The following is a 22159-nucleotide window of genomic DNA, read 5'->3' as shown; positions in this document are numbered from 1 at the left end:
CAAAAATTAAAATTGTCCATGTCAACCTTCATCTGTCAAAAGGCACCTCAAGATAGAATCAAGTTAACAAGTCTTATATACTAGTGAATTGGTATTTAATGTTTACAGTGGTAGTTACGCCACAAAGTCAAAAATTCAAGTAAAAAAAAATGTGTCATCAAACTTAATATTCTTTTATGATGTGGTGTAATTCTAGAAAAACAAGATAAAGCAATTGAAAATACAGTTTATTCTTCAGTTTACAATATCATAACTTTACTATCAATAGAATATGAAATAGTTTACAATAGAGTGACATAAATTGCATGGAACATCCCCTTTTAAATCTCACCTTTTTCACTCTTTCTTATCAAAATACATTTTATGTGTTCAGAAAAAATTCCACTTGTATATGAAACTTCATTTTTTAAGCCTATTTCATTCGAAAAGTTCAAAACTAAAATAATAAGAGAGCAAGAAGAAAAAAAGGAAAATAAAGTATTCAGTGCAGTCTACATGTAATCTACAATTTTGGCTCCGTCGCTTTTTGCTTCACGACATATGTGCAAGAAACGTATGATGTACTGTTTTAAAATATTCTTATGTTACATTCTGTGCGATAAGTTGTCGTTGGACGACGGAAGCCAATGTAGCACTTATGGTTACAGCCGTGGTTTCCTTAGATTCTACTGACCAAAGCTCTTAACAAGTCAAGGAAAGCTATTTATGCTTATAGTTCCAAGTTAATCACGTGATTTAATGTATGTTTTTAACATGGTCACACGTCAGCACGTCATAGCTACCATAATAGCATCTCGCGAGATAGGCAGCGAACATGTTAAGAAGAGTTACCAAGAACTTATGGTGCAACTACATTCAAGTGTGTTGAAATAGTTTAGAGAATCCACTAAAAAATGGGAAATTATTTTACCATCTGTGGAACGCTCTTTATCATCTATGGATTTTATGAAAATTTAAAATGTACGTTACTCGCGGTGTTCTGTAATCACCACCCTTAATATATATGCATGTTTATAATATTCGCTATAATTAAAGTAAACATTTTTAATTTAAAATAGCTGATTGAATTAACCGTTGTTACTTTGAGAAGGAATAAAAGTTTTGTTTGAATTGTTTATATATTTCCCTTCACTAAACCTTCATACCTTCTTACTTCGATTGATTTAAATAAAACCAAATAAAACTGTAATACCAATTGTATGTGAAATAATATTACTAAATATTATTTTGAGAAATAATATACTATTACATACTAATACGTACTAATATATCTTCTCAAACTCTAAAGCGTCTACCTGTATGGGGTTCGCTAATAGCTTGACAACGGGAACATTGAATTCGTTTGGGTTCTTTTCTGCAGTTTGAAAATTTTAAAGGGGTGGTTTGTGAACAATTACCAATTTCCAGCGTTCTGCTTTATTTATTTGAGTACTCACATTTAAGACTTACATCAGCTAAGTCTCATTTCCTGAGTCTATCAATATTAAGAAAAGAAGAAAAAATAACAGCTAAAAGTTTTTCCATTTGGTTTTAAAAAGTTAAGTTAAAATGGTTAGCTAGCAAAAGTCCATTTTAATTACAAATTAAACGTGTCAGATAAATTTGAAGAATAATTTTCATTTTTTAACGTAAATTACTCACTTGGATATATTGTCTTCCAGTTCTTCACGCGCGCATGTCATTAAACTAAACTATTATTATTTTTCTTAAAATTATGTTTTTGCTTTGAAATGTATGATTTATTATTTTAGTTCCGCATATTCTTTATAACAATTAAAATTCGCTTCGATTTGGCTTAGAAACTCTTACAAATAAAATTTATTGGATCGCGGTAGATAGTTTCAATTGCTGACACAATGAAAATTAATTACAGAAAATAAGTGTACAGTTTGATATTATCAAAATTGTCAATTTGTTTTTATTATCCATCACCTTTAAACCAATTATCATATTTTTTTGCTTAAAAAGTTAGAACATGTTGCACTGAACATTTTAATTACAAACTCACCACGATACCCATTTTGTCCAAATCTGAAGTCTTAAAATACGAATATGTAAGAGACAACAATTAAATCCACTCTCACTTGGCAGTATGATTTTATACTTATATAATGTCTTGATTTTTAAACATGCGTTTTTAAATCTCAAAACACTTGAAATTTTTTTTAAAAAAGGCGTTATACTATTAAATGTGAACACAATTTTAATACTTCGTTAAATTAGCAGTAATTAAAAAACTTAGAAAGGAGAATAAAGAGTTGTTAACTATTTTAATTATAATGAAATTATATTCTGGAAAAAAAGAAACTTTCCATCCTATTAGAGCTTTGGCCAGCCGTCTTTTAAAACAAGTATTTGTTATCACTTAACTTGATATCAGATACTTTCAGTACCCTGTAAGAATACAGCAATTAAGTTTCATGAAAAAGCACCAATGAGGATAAGAAATTACATTCTATACTCAAGTCTAATTGCCCTTGAAAGAGTTTATAAAACAGCTATGAAGGCTATTCTAAGATGTAATTTTTTTTTTTAAAAAATGGATCATAACAGAAATGTTCTAATATGTTCATGTAAGACAGACTTACAATACATTTCACTAAGTTATCACCATTTAAAATATTCACAGATTTAGATATATATAATGCTTAAATATATACATAAGGTATAGAAATTTTAAATGAATATTATTTTGATTTTGCTAGCTTTAGCAAATTTAACGATAATATGTTTTAATAGAGTACATAGCAATATGAATTTCATATACATTTATCATAAAATATTTCTTTTTTATGATATTACATGACTTTCTGAGACAATAACAAACTGAAGAAGCATAAATATTTGGAAACATAGTCATTTTCCAGCAGAAATTTATTTATTTTCAGTTATTATTTTAAGAGACTTTTCGAATTATTCTTGTTGATATAATTTTATCTTTTTGAATATTTTTTTTAGCAAATTCGCATTTTTGGAGATAAGATCAAATATAAATGAGACTAATATTCATAACATTTTCTGGAAGGAGCAGGACCTAGTAAAAGTATAAGAGATTCAAATTATCTTTTGCTTCTACAGTATATACGGGGTAATAGAAGAAGAAACACCACGAAGCAATGAAACAGATCGAAAATTTTTGTGTCGAAATCAAAAGTTTATGTCGAGGAAGTTAAGTAAATGTTGAAGGAGTTTTCAAAATATTAGCTCAGTCAGAGACAATATCTGATAAAAGATCTTACTTTTGTCCATCATTTGCAGTTTTGTGAAAATTTTTAAAAATAAGCGAATGTTAGAAGCTTTTTCAGCAGTAAAATTAGGAGCCATTACAGAAGGAAAATTAGAAACACTTACAGAAGCAAAATTAGGAGCATTAGCAGCAACAAAAGGACGCACTTGTGCTTTTATAGCTGTAAGTGCTTCTAATTTTGCTGCTGCAAGTGTTCCAACTTTTGCAGCGGTAAGTAGTCCTAATTTTGTTGCTGTAAGTTCTTCTGATATTCTCTGAAATATAGCGGTCTGTAAGCTAATAAAGGACGATCATGGCTTCAAAATGTTCGAATTTTTCAAGAAATTTAGAAAATTGTATACCTTACAAGCAGATATAAAATATTGAAGACAGCTTTCTCTGTTCTAAAGCTATTATTTGTTTGGAGGGGCAAACATTATCAACTACATCTAAGTAAACAGCATTAAATTTGTTGGACACATCTGCAAATTGATACCATCCTTTTTAAAATCCAGAGTCTTCAATTTCAAACCAATTTGGATCCAAATTAAAAACGGGTTCAAACTATAAGTGGCTTAGTGCATCGATGATAATTTTGAAGCATTTCAGTTACCAATCAGATAAGGCCTAAGCCCTCAAAAGGCTGCCGAGTCAATGTGGAAGAAGAGACCAATTTTATATCTCTGAAGGATTTTGCCACAAAAATAATAATTATCAGTTTGGATTATGGTGTCGTCATTTAGTGCTCCTCTTCCAATTTTTTTAAAGGTTCAAATTAATAACAGAGAATTGCGATAGTTTTGCTTCTTCCTTAATTGCCTAGGTTTAGAAAGTGGCAGCTTTTCTCAGCAGGTCTACTCGTTTATTTTCGAGAATTTTGATAATTGAGTCTCGTTTATATTCGATCCATCTTAGTAATTTAAAACGTACTTTAATTTTAAATTGTTAACCATAACTCCTATAAGGTCATTACCATTTTGTCACAACGTGGTCAACGTACTATGCCAAATGGACTGCAAGCACAGTAAGAGTCACAACTGCTAAATATGAAGTCTTAATGACTTTCACCTGCAAAGGCACTGTTTGTGAAACTTTATTTTCAGCTTAACTATCCATTCCCTTAACTTTAAGGTCGTATCATCACATAGAGTGTAGATTAAATGGTAATTGATCCATTATCATAGTTACTGTAAAAATATTACTAAGACGAGTTTTAAAGATAAATTTAAAACAAAATCACTATGTACTAAGAATATGTTTTAGAAATCTAAATGAACTGTGCTGTTATACCAAATCATATCTAATTTAAAGTAACTCCAAAGCAGCTATCGAATTCAACTGTGACTAAATTTCAATGAAATAATGTTGCGTTTTCTTAGATATTATCTACTATTTATATTTTTGACATTTTGTACAAATTGGTGCAGTTATTACAAAGTGTATAGCACCAGGCATGTTCCATTGTGCATTTTTGTTAAAAAAAAATAGAAATATAACATAAATTTTCTGTAAATTTAAAAAACAGTAAATATTCATTAAAATGCAATAAAGAAACATAAACTACATTTTGAATTTAAATAATTAACACAATTGTGTTAAGTAATTAGAAAAAAAGGAGTTTAATATTTATCTAATCATTTTATCCAAATAGCTTCGGAAATGTCTTTGAAAAAATGTAAACTAAGCATATATTTTGACTTCACTAAAATTGAGCATTTTAAGTTTTTCGTAAATATTTCTAACCATTTCTGTAATCTAATATAGTTTGCTTATGTAAGTATTTTAAGCTTTTAAAACTGTTTTAAACTTCAATGTTAATAAATTTCCAGAAAAAGTACCATGAGGGCAATTCCTCGAAAAATATCGACCTAAGATCGAATTTTTTACGCCACCAAAATACCTACTATGTATTATTTTAAAGAATAAGCAATCAATTTTAATTATGTATAGATTTAAATTTGAAATTATAAATTATTTTATTAAAAAAAACCTAATAGGTCCCTTCAAAAATTTTGTTTAATGACTTTTTACAGAGTAAATGACCATTTTTATTGAAAGTTGTCAGTCTGATATGTTAAACATACCGTGGAGTTTTATTCTACAGTGTTATGTAACATAATTTTCATGCGTAACTTTCAATTTTTTTTAAAGATATTAATGAAATTTAAGAAAATAAGTCAGCATCCGGGTCTATAATGAGTTACGAATGAGTTGCAATTCCTGCCATTCTTTATTCCAGCAATATTTCGAAACGGAAATGCCATATATAGATTCCTCGTAAGTCGTTTTGCAAGAAAGTAACTTGATTTAAAGTTCATATTAATTTTAGAAACAACTCTTAATGAGAATCAATACAGACTAACTTTAATTGAGGTTGCCTTAATGTCAGTTATTTACCACTTTTTTAAAAAAGTATTTTGGAAATTGAATTATTCTAGTGGATTTACCTAAATGAAATATAGGAATTTTTTTTTTAAAAGATGGATTTTTTTCTGTCCTATGTTTAAATGAGTTTACATGATAATTATTAATTTGCTTTGCGAATGTCAGTCAGTAATCTATGGAAAGGACTCAGGATTTTGTTTCATGCTTGAACAAAATGATATTGTTTTGGAAATATGTTCTAAAATGGAAATACCTGAAAATTCATTCAACTTAGTATTACTGTCTCGAGTTAGTTTATTGGCAACCCTATAAGTTCGCTACAGAGAGTTTTATTCAACATCTATGTTCACAAAATGCGCTGGAATAACATAATAGAGAGTTTCAAATCCCTTTAAGTATATAAATGTTTGTGTTTGTGATAATTGAGTTTATTTGTTCAGAGTTGATTAAACCACCAGCTCAGTATTAATAATATATTTAATTTCCTATTAAATGACAATAAGACATATTCTGAATGAGGTTTTACTGAATGAAATTTGAATTACACTTTCTGGATGAATTCGATTTGAAGATTAGCCCTTTGACGCAGATGGAAAAATGGTGTTCCTTTTCTATATATTTTTTCTGACACTGTAATTATAAACGAAAATATGTTCTGCTATTTCATAATTTATAAAAAACAGTGTAATAATTATTGAAATTAATCTGTAAGAATATCGTAATAATTTTTGTACAAAAATATAAAATCCAAAAAAAAGGAGCTTAAAAATTTTTTAATTAATTTTTTTATTTTTTTCATTCATGTTCAAAATTTTATCTATAATTAATTTTATAAATTAATGAAACTTCAATGATGAATAGCAGTTTTCCTGAGATCTAAATAACTGCAAATAAGTACAAATTTGAAAAATTATAGTTTGGAACAGAGCCGTGTTAGGAAGATATTGCCTTCAACGCTTAAAAAGACACCGTTGTTTCATGCTGTATTTCTTAACAAATAATTATTTAAAAATGCTAAATATAACATTTTTCACTTATTTTAACTAATTTAGAATTATTAACTAATTTAAAATTATTTAAACTATTATAAAATAATGAGATGAAAAGTATGAAAAATAATTTTAATAAAAATTCTGCGTCAAAGGTTGGAAAATTTGCTCTTGTCCAGTTTTTTTTTCCAAGTCAAGTTATTTGTCGAAAATTATGAATAGGTCTGATTTCTTTTATGTATACAATCTATATTACAGGCAATGTATGAAATACCGTCTTTATAAATAATCCCTGGCAGTTAACTAAGTAAGAATGTGAGAATTATTATATCGTTCTGAGCCTTTTATTATGGATACACCTCGAAATGCGTATTTAAAAATAGACACAGCCTGAAAATTCTGTTTAAGAAAGCGGAAGCAGCTCATGATGCGTTTAAGAAAATGGAGATGGCATTTGATTCCGTATTTTACATTTCTTCTATAAATGTCCTTTTTTGAAAGAAAAACTGATGAATTCAAATAGATTTGCAATCTAATGTCATCCATACGCTTTTTTAAATCAGTCTTTTTTAAAAAAAATGTTAAAAGCCAACAGTTCTTTTACCAAGTCATTAATAACAGTGGCATTAAATTAATGTTGTAAGATTTTATTTTTTAAAATACTTTAAAATCGTTTAGTTTTCTGAATAAAAAAAAATGCTTGAAAAATTAAATTTGTAATATAACAATCACTAAGATAGGGACGTCCGAGATTTTGCTGAGTAATGATTGCTCTATTAAAGTAAGGAAAAATAAGTTCAAAATTCATTCGTGGTTTCGTTGTTAAATTTAAGTTTTAACATCGAAGAGGCTATTTTTTTTGTGTTCATTTCCTTAAATGTACATTTTGAGGTGTTCCCATCTCCTTAAATACGTATTTTGAGCTGTGTCCCTTTTCCTAAACGTTCATATTGAGTTGTGTCCATTTCCTGAAACACTCATATCAAGCTGTGTCCATTTTTTAATCATGCATATTTCGAGCTGCGTTCAGAATAAAAAGCTTACAGACCGATATAATTTGTATACAATGATACAATGACACGGATATTGTATACAATGGCATATGCTTCATAGGTAAAGTATGATGGTATGCTTTGGCAAATGGGTATCAGAAAAAGAAAAAGCTTATCATTTTTCTTTACTTTCTTTTTTTAAAACTGAAAAACTAAAACTTTTCCTTTTTTTCTGAGATGAGGATCAAAACAAACTGTTTAAAAGAAAATGTGACGTAAGGAAATGTAAGTACGGAAATAAGTTATGATATTCGTTATTTGATATATTAATTTCTCTATGAGAGGTAAATTTTACTTTATAGGTTATTTGTTTATTATTAATGATATTGCATGAGGAAAAATATCACCGTAAGTATCACAAGGCAGTTACAATTAAACTAAGAAAAGAAAAAAAAAGAAGGAGAAAAGAAAGCGGCATAGGAAAGATTGGGCAGGTGGGCAAATACTGGGCTATGGCCCACAAATTCCTGGGGGTTATTGTTTCAACTAATTTGGTTGTTATTAATAATACTTGACGATTACTAAGACATTATGCACTTCTTATTAAATAAAATAAAAATATGAACATAACTTGTTGTAAAAAATTGCCAAGAAATACAATGCCTAGGAAACATGGGAAATTTTTAATAATTTCATACTTTGTCGGTCGCTCACAGAGTTGTATTGTTTGCAGTTCCTCAGTGATGCATACAATACAGATTTTCAACTTTGCCGGTAACATATCTTACGTTTAAAGATGAAATTAGAGAATGTCAATATACGCAAGAAATTAGCAAAGAACGCTACAATTTGTTTTAAGAAGAATTTTTGCTCTTTGTGATTTAATAATTAGACTCCATTGATGCTTTGAAAAGAATTATTAAAAGGGAGAGAATTTCGAAATTTAAATTTTAGCTGATGATTTATTACAAATTCAGTATATTTCTGAGATTAACTAATGATGATAATAGTTATCATCATTAGTTGTGATGATTATGGTTATTCAATAATAAATAAAAATTTTCAGTTAAAGACATCATTGCCAAACTACAATTTGTAAATAATGAGTGTTTATTAATACTAAAATACAAGTTTTTTTTATAATATCTTTTAATCTTTCAGCAGTCTTTAAATTTAAAAAGAGGAAAATATTTTTAAAGTCAAAAAGTTTTAAAAAATTTTAAGTACTGGTAGTAATTTTTTTTTACCTTTCATCAGTGTTATAGGTATAGGGAAAGTGATCATAGTAGATTTTTTTTAAATATTACATAGTATGATTTGTAGGGTTATGATACATATTATTTTTTCTATAATCGATATTATGAAACTGTTGTTATAGTTTATACTCATGATTAACAATATTTCTTACAAAAATAAGGATAATAGTTCAAATTAATAGGATAACTACGCCCCTCATTATTTCCTAAACAAATAAAACTTAATCACAAATTTTGTATACCAATTTTAAAATAATTTTTGTAATTATTTCATAATTTCAAAAGCAAATATAAAACAATAAATGAAAATACCAATTCTGAAAATGAAGCCAAAGAATTGAAATGCAAAAATATTATTTCATAGGAAACATTTAAGTCAAATCTAGTAATTCCACTTTTTCGAACAATGTACACGTTATCAATGATTTAATTTAAAAAAACTAAATCACCGACTCTTCATTTTCTTCTTTATCTAAACTAGGCATACTAGTCGGTGTCGTACCACCTGTTGTAGAGCACAACTGCAACTCTAATCCCGTTAGTCGGTTCTCAAAGTCCCACTGTTGCTGGCTGAGCTGCATCCTCATTTTAGTGTTGTCATCTTCAAGGTTCACCAACTTTTCCCGAAGTCGGCTTACTTCTGCCATCAGCGCTTCTCTAGCTGGATAATGAGAGCTGTAAGTCAGGGGGAATGGTGGAGGTGGTGGTGCAAACCAGCTGTGCTGGTCCAAGTGGTAAGCGTATTCGCCCATAGGCGGCATGGGGGATCTAGTTCGATTTGGGGAGGACGGTATCAGGTGAATGTTCGTTCTAGACGTTGGCCGAAGCATATCAGCGTGTGTTGAGTCCGATGCACAGGAATGGGTGCTGGAAGCTCCTTGAACGGCATAAGCAACTGGGGGTGTCAGGAAACTTGAGGGATGAAAATGACAACGTACAGGGGGTTTGCTAGTACTTCCTGAGCTGTCTGGATCTCCCATAGAACTGCTGACAGGCTGGTTGTCATCGTCCGGAATAGGCATTTCTTCTAGAGGCACTTTACCACGAGATTCAACGAGACCAGGCGTACTTCTGCTGCGAGCCATGACAGATGCAGCCGGAACAGATAGACGAGTTGTCACTAAACGAAATTTGAATAATTATTACTTCATTATAAGATAATAACAAGAACAGATCACTTTTAGATTCGTATTTTTTACTCTTTATGAAGGACCATCATAGCAGTTAGTTTAAAAAATATTATCTGTCAGATGAACTGATTACCATTCATTTACCACTGGAGAGAGGGATCAGGCCGATTTGGCTTTTTTCGTTTCTTGTTGCTTTGTAATTCAAAAAATAATTTAGTGAAAGTGTTGAGCATTTCTAACGTTTCATAATTTGATCCAATTTTAGTGCATATTTAATCATCAATGTGTTAGCCTTATAGTAACGGACACCAAGAACTTTATATATAGAATGAAAAGCGGGATTCGTCGCTAAAGACTATACGTCCCCAGTCGGCATCATTCCAGCCTGATCTGTTTAAAACATTCATGCATACGAAATTTCAAAGCAATCGGATGATTGCTTCTTGGTGCGTCGATTTTTTTGCTATAGAGTGTATTTATGGAGAAGAAATTAACTAAGAAACTAATATGTAAATATAATCAAAAACTCAGATTTTTGTTTAATCGCATATTTTCGTTAACCATATGGAATAAAATGCCATAGAAATGTGATTGTCAAGCTAATAATAGATTTTTATTAAATTTATTCTGACTATATTTTAAGATTTCGAATGTCTAAATTGATCCACACACAAACAATCTTCAAGTTATGAATCAAGAAGTTTTGAAATTCTACGAATGCTGTTTGCTAATAACATTAACGATTACGAATAATTTTACAAATAAGTTCCGATAATTCCGGCAGGAAGTGCTGGTTAGCGGAAATATACAAAAGGTATAAGGTGTTAGATAAACTGACAAATGTCACTAGCATTTGGTGAATGACGAGAAGAAATATAAACTTTGCTATGAGGCAATGAAGATTGTGTTTCTTTTCAGGGAGTAGTCACTAGCTGTACATTTGCATATATTTATAAATAAACCATAATAACTGATATTATGGTAAGTAGACTAGTGTATTAGCTTTGTTAATTAAAGTGATCACCAAAGGTGAGTTTCATTATGGGACGCTGCCACAAATCTTTTTTAGCCAATAAATCATATTTTATTTAATTTTGCTTTTTAAACGAGCAATGAATAAAGCATACACAGAAAAATACATTCATTGTTTCAAGAAGAGCGAGCCTCCTCTCATCAGGCATCGGGAATACAATGAGGTAGGATAATACATTGACTTTATTACGATGAATCGCATGTTATTCAAATGAATAGTTCTATAGGCCTAATCTCTGACCAGGTTATGAAAATGTTTTAGTGATAGGTCACGTCAGCGCACAGAAAATTTATAAATGATTTAATGTGTATAACGCCTTTCTAATGAAAATTTCCTACAAAATCTCCAATGTCAGAAATAAGGAACATTCGGAATTAAGACTTAAAAAATGAATGGTTTACTATGAAAGATTTCAGAAAGGTTTACATCCAAAGCATTTAAAATGTTTTAACAGCTTTGACGTATCAAATGTTTTAGTGTGATTGACGAAAGATGTTCCTATTTTTTGAAATACCACTATACCTAAAATTGATAATATTTTAGTTTTATGTGAAAAAAAACACGTGATAATACGAATTTGTACACTTCATAGAGTCGTTGCTCAAATCAGTTTAAGTTATAAGAAAATAATGGGAACGATTTTTCTAGCCAGGAAAGAGTTTAAAACACCTTATTTTTTTTTTTTTAAAAAAAAAAAGAAAAAAAAGATTAGTTACTGGAATTAAGAATCGCATTCAAACGTGCGTTTGTCTAAATATTAGTTAAAATTAATTAAAATTAATTAGAGATATATTTTCTGTTCTTTTGAAAATGCGTTTCACCAAACTGAATATGTGCTCTTTCTCTCTTTTAAAAAAAAAATCAGTAGCTTTTCGAACATTTATATTTTGGTTCACAGTTGTACTATTAGTACTATTCCTTATTTTCACAAAGGAGATTTCTATCCTTGGATTTCTTTGACACCAATTAAAATCTTTTTTTGAACATTGAGGTCTATTTTACAACACTATTGTTGTAATGTTTTTACAACACTATTGTTGTATTGTTGTACAACACTATTGTTGTAATTACGCCAAAATTACAACACTCTAGTAACTACGTTTTTGGCATCACCCTACGGCAAATGGCATAACTACTAGTTAGCTTTGATTACTTCATGTTGCAAATAAAATCATCGTTCTTGATGTAATCATTCAGTAATAAACAAAAATAGGACAGAGACACTAAAGTATAAACACATACTGTCAACAATATATATCTACTGTATCAACTAATGGTTTCTTTTAAGTGTTGTTAGAGGGCGCAGAGGTTCATATGCCTAGAAGAAGCTTTAAGTTTTGTGAGACGTCAAAGTGGATCATCCTTGACTATGTAAGTAATAATTGTAAGTTCATTTAAGTGAATATGTAAGTTCATGTTTGTAATTAAAAAAAAAGATTGTTATTTAATAATATTTGTTCGTGACATCACAGGACACGTTGTTACCGATGAGTCTTAAAAATTAATTGAATGGAAGAAAATTTAAATGATTACTCCACTAAGAAAACATAACTTATATTAAAATTATTAAAACTATTCCTCAAATAAATTCATATACTTTAACTTATAAATATTTCTCTCGTTTACTTTTTTAAGGTTCTTTTTTATCAAAACGATTTTATTTTCGTCTGCGTTTAACTTATTTTTTAAAATATCGTTTGTATTTATTTTAAAGAGATAATATATATTTCGTCTGATTTTTAGCTTAAACCGACGCGCAGAATAGAATTCATTAAAAGGAAATAAGAAGCTTATGGAACTTAAATAGTAATGAATGGTCAACTACGAATGCTTCTGCGAAAATAATTCAATTGAATAAAATAAATATTAAAAAGAATATATGGATCAGTTAATGAAAAGATCAGTATTTATGCCTAAATTAACTAATGGAATGGAATGCTTATTGCAGTTTGGTAAATTTAATGTAAGTATTTAAAGGGTATTTTTAACTAAATTACTTTAAATGTTCTTAATAACTGTGATCTCATGAAGTACGTAAAAATTATTTTGAAAACAGCTCTAACAAAATATACAGAATAGTGTATTAATGAAACCTTCTGCTTTATTGTTATAAAGTGCACAGACATTTGTCGTTATGAAATTTTTTTTTTATTTAAAGATTTATTTACCAATTTAGCATTGAAATCACATTAAGAATCAAACTTAATACCTTAATGAGTTTTTGACATGAGCATTTATTGCCATAATCGTAATGGAATATTATTAAAATTTATACGTAAACTAACCATGTAAAGATTTTAAAAGAGCAATTAGATGCATTATTTTGACAAATTCTTTCTGTGTCACAAGAATAAATGTACGCTCATTTTCCCTAGAAAATAGCATTTCTAATGAACCCAGTGGAATATTTTTCACGCTCATATTTCGAAGCATTTGTCTTCCATTTCAATATATCGGGAAAGTAATTTGGTTGAAGTATTTTAAGCGAGTTTAACTTCATCGGCATTAACTTCAAAATAAATTAGACTGAAGTTATGTACATAACAATTAAGCATACTACACAATGCATGAATGAATTTATAAATATAGCTCATTAAAAATCGTGGTCCATGCCAATAATGTCATATCTTATTTATTATAATTTAAAATATTTTTTTTTAAAAAAAACGTAGCTACTTTGTAAAAAGTACATTAAAGAAAAACTCAGTAATTATAGCAAAAAAAGGTGTTTTTTGGAAAAATTCATACCCAAGATTTTTTTTGACAAAAAGAAAAAACCTTGTTATAAATTGTTATTATAAATGATATCTCAAAATTCCCATATTCTCCTCTAGTAGCTTCCCCTTTTTTGAGGGAAATGGGGGATTTGAGGGGAAGAATTAAATATTTTTCGAAACAGGTAAGTGAGGTATTGTTTTGGATGTATTTTTTACTCTGATTTGACAAATTGAATGAGACCAATTTCCAGACGATCGAACTAATAGTACAGAAGTTATAAACATTTTATGTACAAAAAGTACATATTTGTATTTATGCTTAGTTAAGGATTTGATATTTCTAACTAAACAAGTGAGATACTGTTCTCTGAATACTTTTATGTTTATTTTGCTTTCTGGGGATTATCTGAACATGTGAGGTACATTTTCCGAATAACTTTTTTATGCTGTGTTGAATGAGACCGATTTCCAGACGATCGAACTAATAGTGTAGAAGTTATAAACATTTTATGTACAGAAAGTACATATTTGTATTTATGCTTATTTAAGGATTTGATATTTCTAACTAAACAAGTGAGATACTGTTCTCTGAATACTTTTATGTTTATTTTGTTTTCTGGGGATTATCTGAACATATGAGGTACATTTTCCGAATAACTTTTTTATGCTGTGTTGAATGAGACCGATTTCCAGACGATCGAACTAATAGTGTAGAAGTTATAAACATTTTATGTACAAAAAGTACATATTTGTATTTATGCTTATTTAAGGATTTGATATTTCTAACTAAACAAGTGAGATACTGTTCTCTGAATACTTTTATGTTTATTTTGTTTTCTGGGGATTATCTGAACATGTGAGGTACATTTTCCGAATAACTTTTTTATGCTGTGCTGAATGAGACCGATTTCCAGACGATCGAACTAATAGTGTAGAAGTTATAAACATTTTATGTACAAAAAGTACAAATTTGTATTTATGCTTATTTAAGGATTTGATATTTCTAACTAAACAAGTGAGATACTGTTCTCTGAATACTTTTATGTTTATTTTGTTTTCTGGGGATTATCTGAACATGTGAGGTACATTTTTCGAATAACTTTCTTATGCTGTGTTGATTGAGACCAATTTCCAGACGATCGAACTGTAGAAGTTATAAACATTTTATGTACAGAAAGTACATATTTGTATTTATGCTTATTTAAGGATTTGATATTTCCAACTAAACAAGTGAGATATTGTTCTCTGAATACTTTTATGTTTTATTTTGCTTTATGGGGTCCATCTGAATATGTGACGTACATTTTCCAAATAACTTTTTTATGCTGAGTTGAATGAGATAAAATGATAAATAGTTTTGAAGTTATAAGGGTTTTGAAATATTGGGGTTAGTCTCATTCAATTTAGCATGACAGATTACATTGGTAAATATACTTTATTCAGCCAAATAGTTCTTGTATTGCAATGTGAAGTGTATACATAAGTACGTGTAAAATGTATTTTTTATACATAAAAACTCTTGAAATTTTTGATCTATTTGTTCAATTGACTCGAAAGTTTTATTCGATTCAACGTGAAGAATTGCCTAGGAAATAATGCTTCCCTTGTTCGTTCATATAGCAATATCAAATGTGGGAAAAGGCACAAGTACAAATTTGTCCTTTTTTATATGAAACAAATTAAACTCCTAAAATATTGCGTTGAAGATTGGTCTAATTTAATTTAGTGGGAAAGAACATATCGGAAAGTATGCCTCACTTGCCTTTGAAGAAGAAATTCAGTTCTACCCAACAAATCGCCGCTACTTTTTTTAAAAAAAAAGCGGAAGCGTATATAAGAGAACAGGGGAGTTAAGTATAATTTATAATAAAATAACCAAGATTTCTTTGAAAAATTTTAGGGTATTTTTTTTTTTGGAAGAAAAAGTCTAATTTTGCTGAACTAAAATTTATTCAGAGTTTCGTCATCAAAGTTCATTTTTAAATTTATAACAGTCGGGAGTTTGGTTTTTAATATTTGTATAGAGACATCATTTCTATATTAAGAAGCTTTTCTATTTTCTATTATTGTTAAGCAATAGCATTCGAGATTATACGTCATAGGTAAGAACGCATTAATTTCAAAATGCAGATGTGTACGGCGCAAAAAATGATAGATTTAATTTTGACTAAACGGTTATTGTTCAGATCTAATAAGAATAGTAATTTAAAAAATCAAATCGATGATTAGGTAATCGATGGTTTTTCTTTACAACTATGTTTCTACAAAAACTACAAAAATATTTTTCTCTTTAAAACCATCAATACAATCTTTCGGACACTTAGTAAAGAAGAAGAATAATGTATCCTTGTTAGGTTATATTATGTAAAAAAAAAGGCTTTAATTTGTCAAATCTCGATAAGTATTGTTCTTCTGAAAACTTGATTATTTTGGTATTTGTTTTCATTTTTCCACATGCTATAAATTTTTTTAATTAAACTAAAATTATTAGTCAGTCTATGCAATTGAGCGAACAAATACTTACAAAAACTTATTTTCGGATCATATTTCTTTATGTCTTCGTCTTTCTTGTATTTCTCCAACCTTTTTACAGCGATGGCTTCGAGTCGAACTCTTGCCGCTGGATAATCTTTCAGTACATCCCACATATCTTGCTTGTAGAGGCAGAAGAGGTCAGAGTATCCCACTGATTTGACCGAAGCAGTTCTTCTATTTCCAGCAGTACCCATGTTCAGGATACTTATCTCGCCAAAATAACTACCCGCTTTGAGAGTTGCTAAGACAGTCTTGCCGTTATCTGTTACAACTTGCAACCTACCACGATTCACTATATACATTTCCTTACCAACTTCACCTGATGAAGAAAAAGAAATTAGCAACATAAGTGGAAATCGATTTCAAAAACTTAAATAGCGAGGCTTAGAAACATTGTATTCGAAAAAATTAGATTAACAATTCATGTAATCGTTTTAAGTAACTGTAAAGAATACAAGTAATTGAACACATTATACTAATGTCATAGTAAATTAGCAATTAAAATGAATTTAGATTAAAATTTTATTTAAAATCCTGATAAAGGGTAATTAAAGAACCATTTTACATAATTTTTATGAGTCATTTAATCAAAAATCTCTTTTGTTAGCGACGTGCAAGAAATTAGAACATAGCACATTACTGGATAGGATAGGTTTGATCGGAAGACATTATTGCATGTAATAAGAGCAAATAACGCGAGTTTTTGCGTGAAAAAGGGTAAATATGTGTACACAGTACAGTGAATGTCAACGGCCATTTTTAAGTGCATTGAGTCTTCTGCGCAAGCGTAAAGCGTTGATTTTCAAAAACCTAGCTGAGAGCATTTGCGCAGAGAACGCAAAATACCGAGATGTTGACGTCGACGATGACTGCGAACTAATCTTCAATAGAAGGAATAAAAGCAATACCTCTGTTTTTCAGACTCTTTAAAACTCGTTTTATTGTTTAATATCACTTCCAATCTATTTCTTAATAGGATTAATTATAATTTTTTTCTTTCGTTTTTTAAAAAAGGTTCTGTACCTTTTCATTCGTTGTTCGTTTAAAACATAAATTTAGCCTATGCGTGTGTAATTTTTTCGTTTAATGCATTGAATTTTATTAACATTAAAAATTTTCATAAGTATTCTATGCAACAAGCATGAGTGAGACAATTAATCCAGAAGTAGAGTCAATTGTCAGATAAAAATATTCAAACTAAGAAATTTAAAGTAAGAGTGTAAGTAAAAAAAAAATTGCACCAAATTGATAAATATTAACTGACGTAATATATTTTTAATAAAATATTATTAAATAAATTTCTCCCCGTTATTGCGAACTTTCACTTGCATATATCTAACAATAATACCAAACTCAATAAATTGTAATAATGATAAAATAAGCACATATTGATATGTTGCATGATTACATAATGATGTTTATTACTATTTGAAGTAAAATTATCGAAGTAATAACTTAAAGGAGTGACAAGATAACGTGTGTAAAAGAATTGCTGTGAATAATAAAGTACCTCAAAAACATAATAAGGGAAAGAATAAATATAGGCTGACCAACAAAGGTCGAGGAAGATTAATACGTTACTTGTGCATTAAGGGCATGATGAACTTTTCGACTCATTTAATTAATTATTATCCCGATGTTAAACGTACGCATCTAAAAGAATAATATATATGCTTATATCCATATTTAATAGAACCATCGCCATTATTTCTTCAGCTAATGCCGAGTTATACACAACATTATAAGAGGAGGTAATGGACAGCAAGACCATAAACTGCCTCAAAAAGAATAAATTCACTTGGGTGGGAGTAACATCATCTTTTTCTCAGAGGCTTTTCTACGATCTAAGCTTACCCGGGTATGAAAAATGAGGTTGTCGCCTTAATCAAATGTCAGCAATATTTTCCTGCAGAAGCTCTGTTGACGAGATTAGCGTCCTTTTGCTACCCTCGAAAGAAAAGCGGTTGAGAGAAGAAATAGGAGACGCCATCATTCATCTTAAGACATTGGGGACAAAAGAAACTGTATGGCGATTCTGTGAATAAAAGCAATGACCGACGGTCAGTGTTTGGTCACACTGCGTCGGAAATTGTTCATGATCGATTTATTGCCTTCCTCTCAAAATGATTATTTGGTTCAATTATGTTTAATTTACTTTTATAAATAAATAATGTAAAGGAATGTTTTAAGAAACTTTTTTCCCCCTCATAGGTCAGGTGATAAAGGGGAAAAATATGTTCCAGCAATAAGTTGCTTAAAGATGAGGTCTTACCTAAAATTCATTATTTTTTTTTCTATATATCATCACTTTATTAATTGCTCTAAAGTTTGCAATGACGTTGTAATGTTCAAATCAAATTTTCACTCATTTTGGGAATTTTGATCACATTTTTTATTTCAATTGATCCAAACTTTTTCACGTTTTTTTCATTCCAAAAAAAAAAATAAAAATAATCATACATATTCTTTAACGAGAGCCTGTAGTAGTTTGCATTTAGTACGTGGGATGGTTTTTCATAACTTGGTAAATATTTAAATACCGTTGCTTTTTAGTTTCATCGGACTTTTCATAGGTACAGTAACATTTTTGAAAAAGAAACTTACTGTACGTTTAAAATTTGTTATAACCTCTATCAAATTAAAAACACAGTAGAATATCTTAATAAAATAATAAAAATTTTATAATTACAATGAAATATTTACCAAATGAAGCTTATGGGTGAAGGGTTAAAAACTAAGTGAAGAATATAAAATTTAGTATTAGAAAATGAAGTACAAAGCCACAAGATTGTACTTTCCCAGTATGAAACCAAATCTTGTGCAGACCAGAGCTCAAAATTTTGCTCTGAATTTCTTTCTTTTATAAATGAGTTTTCTACTATTTTCAATTATATTAAAATAATCATTGCACAATGATGACTAAAATAGAAATTTTATAAATTTTATTTAAGAAAAATTTCACATTGCAAAATTTTTACGTTGCTTTTCATATTTTTTTCTTTGGCAATACAGAACAACCCTCAATCATTCGCTTAGGTAATTTTCTATGTGCCTTTCATCTATTCTGTTTCGATTATTTGGATAAGCTTTGTCGTAAATCTTTCTCTTATGAGACTCTAATCATATTAACGTTATTTTTGAGTGATTTAGTAAACAGATAATCTGACTTGTTGACTTTTATTGCCGAAATTATACGAAGGAAGGGACTATTTTATTTGTTACTTAGTTTCGCCAAGTTGTGAATACTCTCAAATTAGAAATGAAGTATTTCTCTGTCATCGAGACAAATACATTGCATAAAATAGAATTGGGCTTTTCTTTTTTTTCTTCATGTAAACTTTATCCAATACTTAATAGTCATCGTGATTTAATGCTAGATAAAATTCGCTTTAAAGTCGTGCTGTGTATGCATTTAAGGGGAGAACCCACCCTGAATATTTCAAAAATTCGAAAATTTTTTTACTGCATTTTTCGAATCTTTGTACCCTTCCTAATGTCTGTCTAAAACGATTTCTCGGTGCCTAACTTCGTTTGGAAGTTATACCGGAAAATAGAGAGTCGTCGCTAAGCAGGTAGAAAGCCCCTTTTGGCCAGGATTAGGAGGGGGGACATTCTTTTTGCGCCTCATCCATTCTCTTGACTGTATATAGAAACTTATTGTAGGCATTTCATTTATCGATCATTATATATATGAAATTAAACATTTTCCCCTACCATAAGTCAAAACTTTAAACTTGCTTTTCTCAAAACGCTGTTTTTTGACATGGCCTAACGTTTTTCTCATGATCTATATAACGAAATAAGTTGTTCTTTATTTTAAATTACGTAAAAATATATTCTTTAGAAAGTAGCATGAAATTTTTTTTGATATTTTCATATTTCGATTTTATATTAGTATTTTAATGAATATTTTTTAAATGAAAAACTTAACTTTTTTTTTAAGTTACCGCCATTTTGGTAGTTTTGCGAATATCAAAAAACCGCTATGCTAATTTTTAGATAATGTCTTTATGTTTCAGAAAATCTAAGTAAAATTGTTTTTCTATGTTTCAAGACTTCTTAATCAATGAGGCTAGTGAGGTGCTACTTTTTGATGACCAGCCACATGCAGAGCTGCCACCAACTTATTTTTTATTATTTTGTAAAAGAAAAATTTTTTAAAATAGACTTAAATTGTAGCTAAATAACATAGAAAAAACAAGGAGTCTCTGCATTGTCTCTATTACTTAAAAAAAAATTCAAGAAAAACGTTAATATTTTACCATCTCAGGGTGGGGTCCCCCCTTAATTAGTGTGTTAAGCCTACCTTAAAAATCTAATATAGCATTTGGCTATGTAGCTACCTTAAAAATCTAAATAAATCTTTATAGCTACCTTAAAAACCTAATATAGCTTTATCTTTGCTACAATGTTCAACTTCGGCAAAATGGAGTGAGTGAATGAAATGGTTGAGTAGGAAGTCGTGAAAGTTAAACGAGGTTGTTTATAATGTCATCTGTGTAATCCTGTGCCCTGATACTGGGTAGTTATATCTGAGTCGTGGTTTTTCCCACGCCTGAACGGTGAAATGCTGCTCATGAAATTAATATAGTGGTATCTAGAATCTAGTGGCATCTCGGAAATTGGTCTAGTGGTTCTATTGTTTTAGACATAAACTACAAGAGTTTGTAATTCAATGAGTCTGATGGATTAAAGGCTATTATCACTGCACGTGAAAACATCACGTATGAGAATTCAGAGAAATGAACGACACCCTGATTGGCGAGTTTTTCGCGGTTGGTTAATATATTTAATCAAGAAGGTTCTACGAGAATTTTTCGCATGCTGTGATGTAGAGAAACACATTGTTCCACCATCTTTGCCTGTATGATGAAAAATGTTTTTTCGTGCTCTTCTCGTCTGGATCACCTAATTAGATGAACGGGTATTGAAAGCAAGAATAGTGTTTCCGTGAGTTATGTTTCTCATCTAAAATGCATAATTCTAAAACTAGCTGCAGGCTGTCTTGTGAAGAGTTTCTACAAGAAAATTAAGATTCGAGAAAGTATTCTATGTACTGAAAGCAATGATTTTGCCTGTTAATAATATCGAAACAGTTGCCTGTCCTCAAATATTTTTCAATTTGTTCTTCTTACTTTGCGCTTTGCATATTCAACTCATCGTAACGTTCTCGAGTAGTGCAAGAGAAAATATAATCTCACACAAATTGGAAGGAAAAATAGAGTTTTGGAGATAAAATGCTTTAAGGTCCCGCAAACGATTCGTGCCCAAATAATTAATCAAAGAAGTTTCACCTTGAAAATTCCAGAATATATTTTCTAAAATTTTGCTATAAGAATACGCAAGATTTGGATACCAATTTTTATGGAAATACTCAAATATTTTTAAGAGTAAAAAAAAGAAAATGCGAGAAACTAATGCACGAAAATCAATTGATCATAAAGATTAAAATTCAAAGATAAATTTAGAGAGTAAACTTTCGCCTTTAAATTCGAATATTAATTTCGTACTAATCTACGAAAAAAATTACGGTCAATGTGTAATATGTGATAAAATTAGGTAATTACAGTAAAATTTGTTAATTTTATCAAGGTATCTTAGAACATGGTAATAAAAACTAACGTGAGGTAATAAGAACCATAATTTTGAAGACCAGAACTTCCGGCAAACCGTTACCGAACGGAAAAATCACCAAATAAATGGTTTAAGCACCGTATATTTTGGTTTTATTAGACAGACTTATGTTTTTTTAACTAGAAATGTCATTACCATTACCATACAATACGGTAATTTTACCCGAATATTTTTCTTTCTTGTATAGTAAGTCTTTTACAACTAAAATGGTTATTTGTCATAACTATTATTTGAAATATAGTATATTGTAATATTTTATTCA

The 22159-nt window shown here is 29.5% G+C and overlaps 1 protein-coding gene across 1 annotated transcript in view; it reads right to left on the bottom strand.

Annotated features, from left to right (window-relative positions):
- Positions 1–9191: 9191 nt before the first annotated feature.
- LOC107439870 (cyclic nucleotide-gated channel alpha-3-like) overlaps positions 9192–22159 on the bottom strand; it is a 315434-nt gene continuing 302466 nt past the window's right edge. The window contains exons 3-4 of the mRNA XM_087157675.1: positions 16253–16582; positions 9192–9968 (exon numbers count right to left, since the gene is read on the bottom strand). Coding sequence (XP_087013801.1) covers positions 9289–9968; positions 16253–16582 — 1010 coding nt within the window. The 3' untranslated portion in view covers positions 9192–9288. The remainder of the gene's footprint in view (positions 9969–16252; positions 16583–22159) is intronic.

This window comes from Parasteatoda tepidariorum, chromosome 2, assembly GCF_982258835.1.
Source record: "Parasteatoda tepidariorum strain Cologne lab strain chromosome 2, Ptep-v5.0, whole genome shotgun sequence".
Classification (NCBI taxonomy): Eukaryota; Metazoa; Arthropoda; class Arachnida; order Araneae; family Theridiidae; genus Parasteatoda; species Parasteatoda tepidariorum.
The sequence above is the reverse complement of the archived record's forward strand: the minus strand, read 5'-3'. Positions and strand labels throughout refer to the sequence as shown.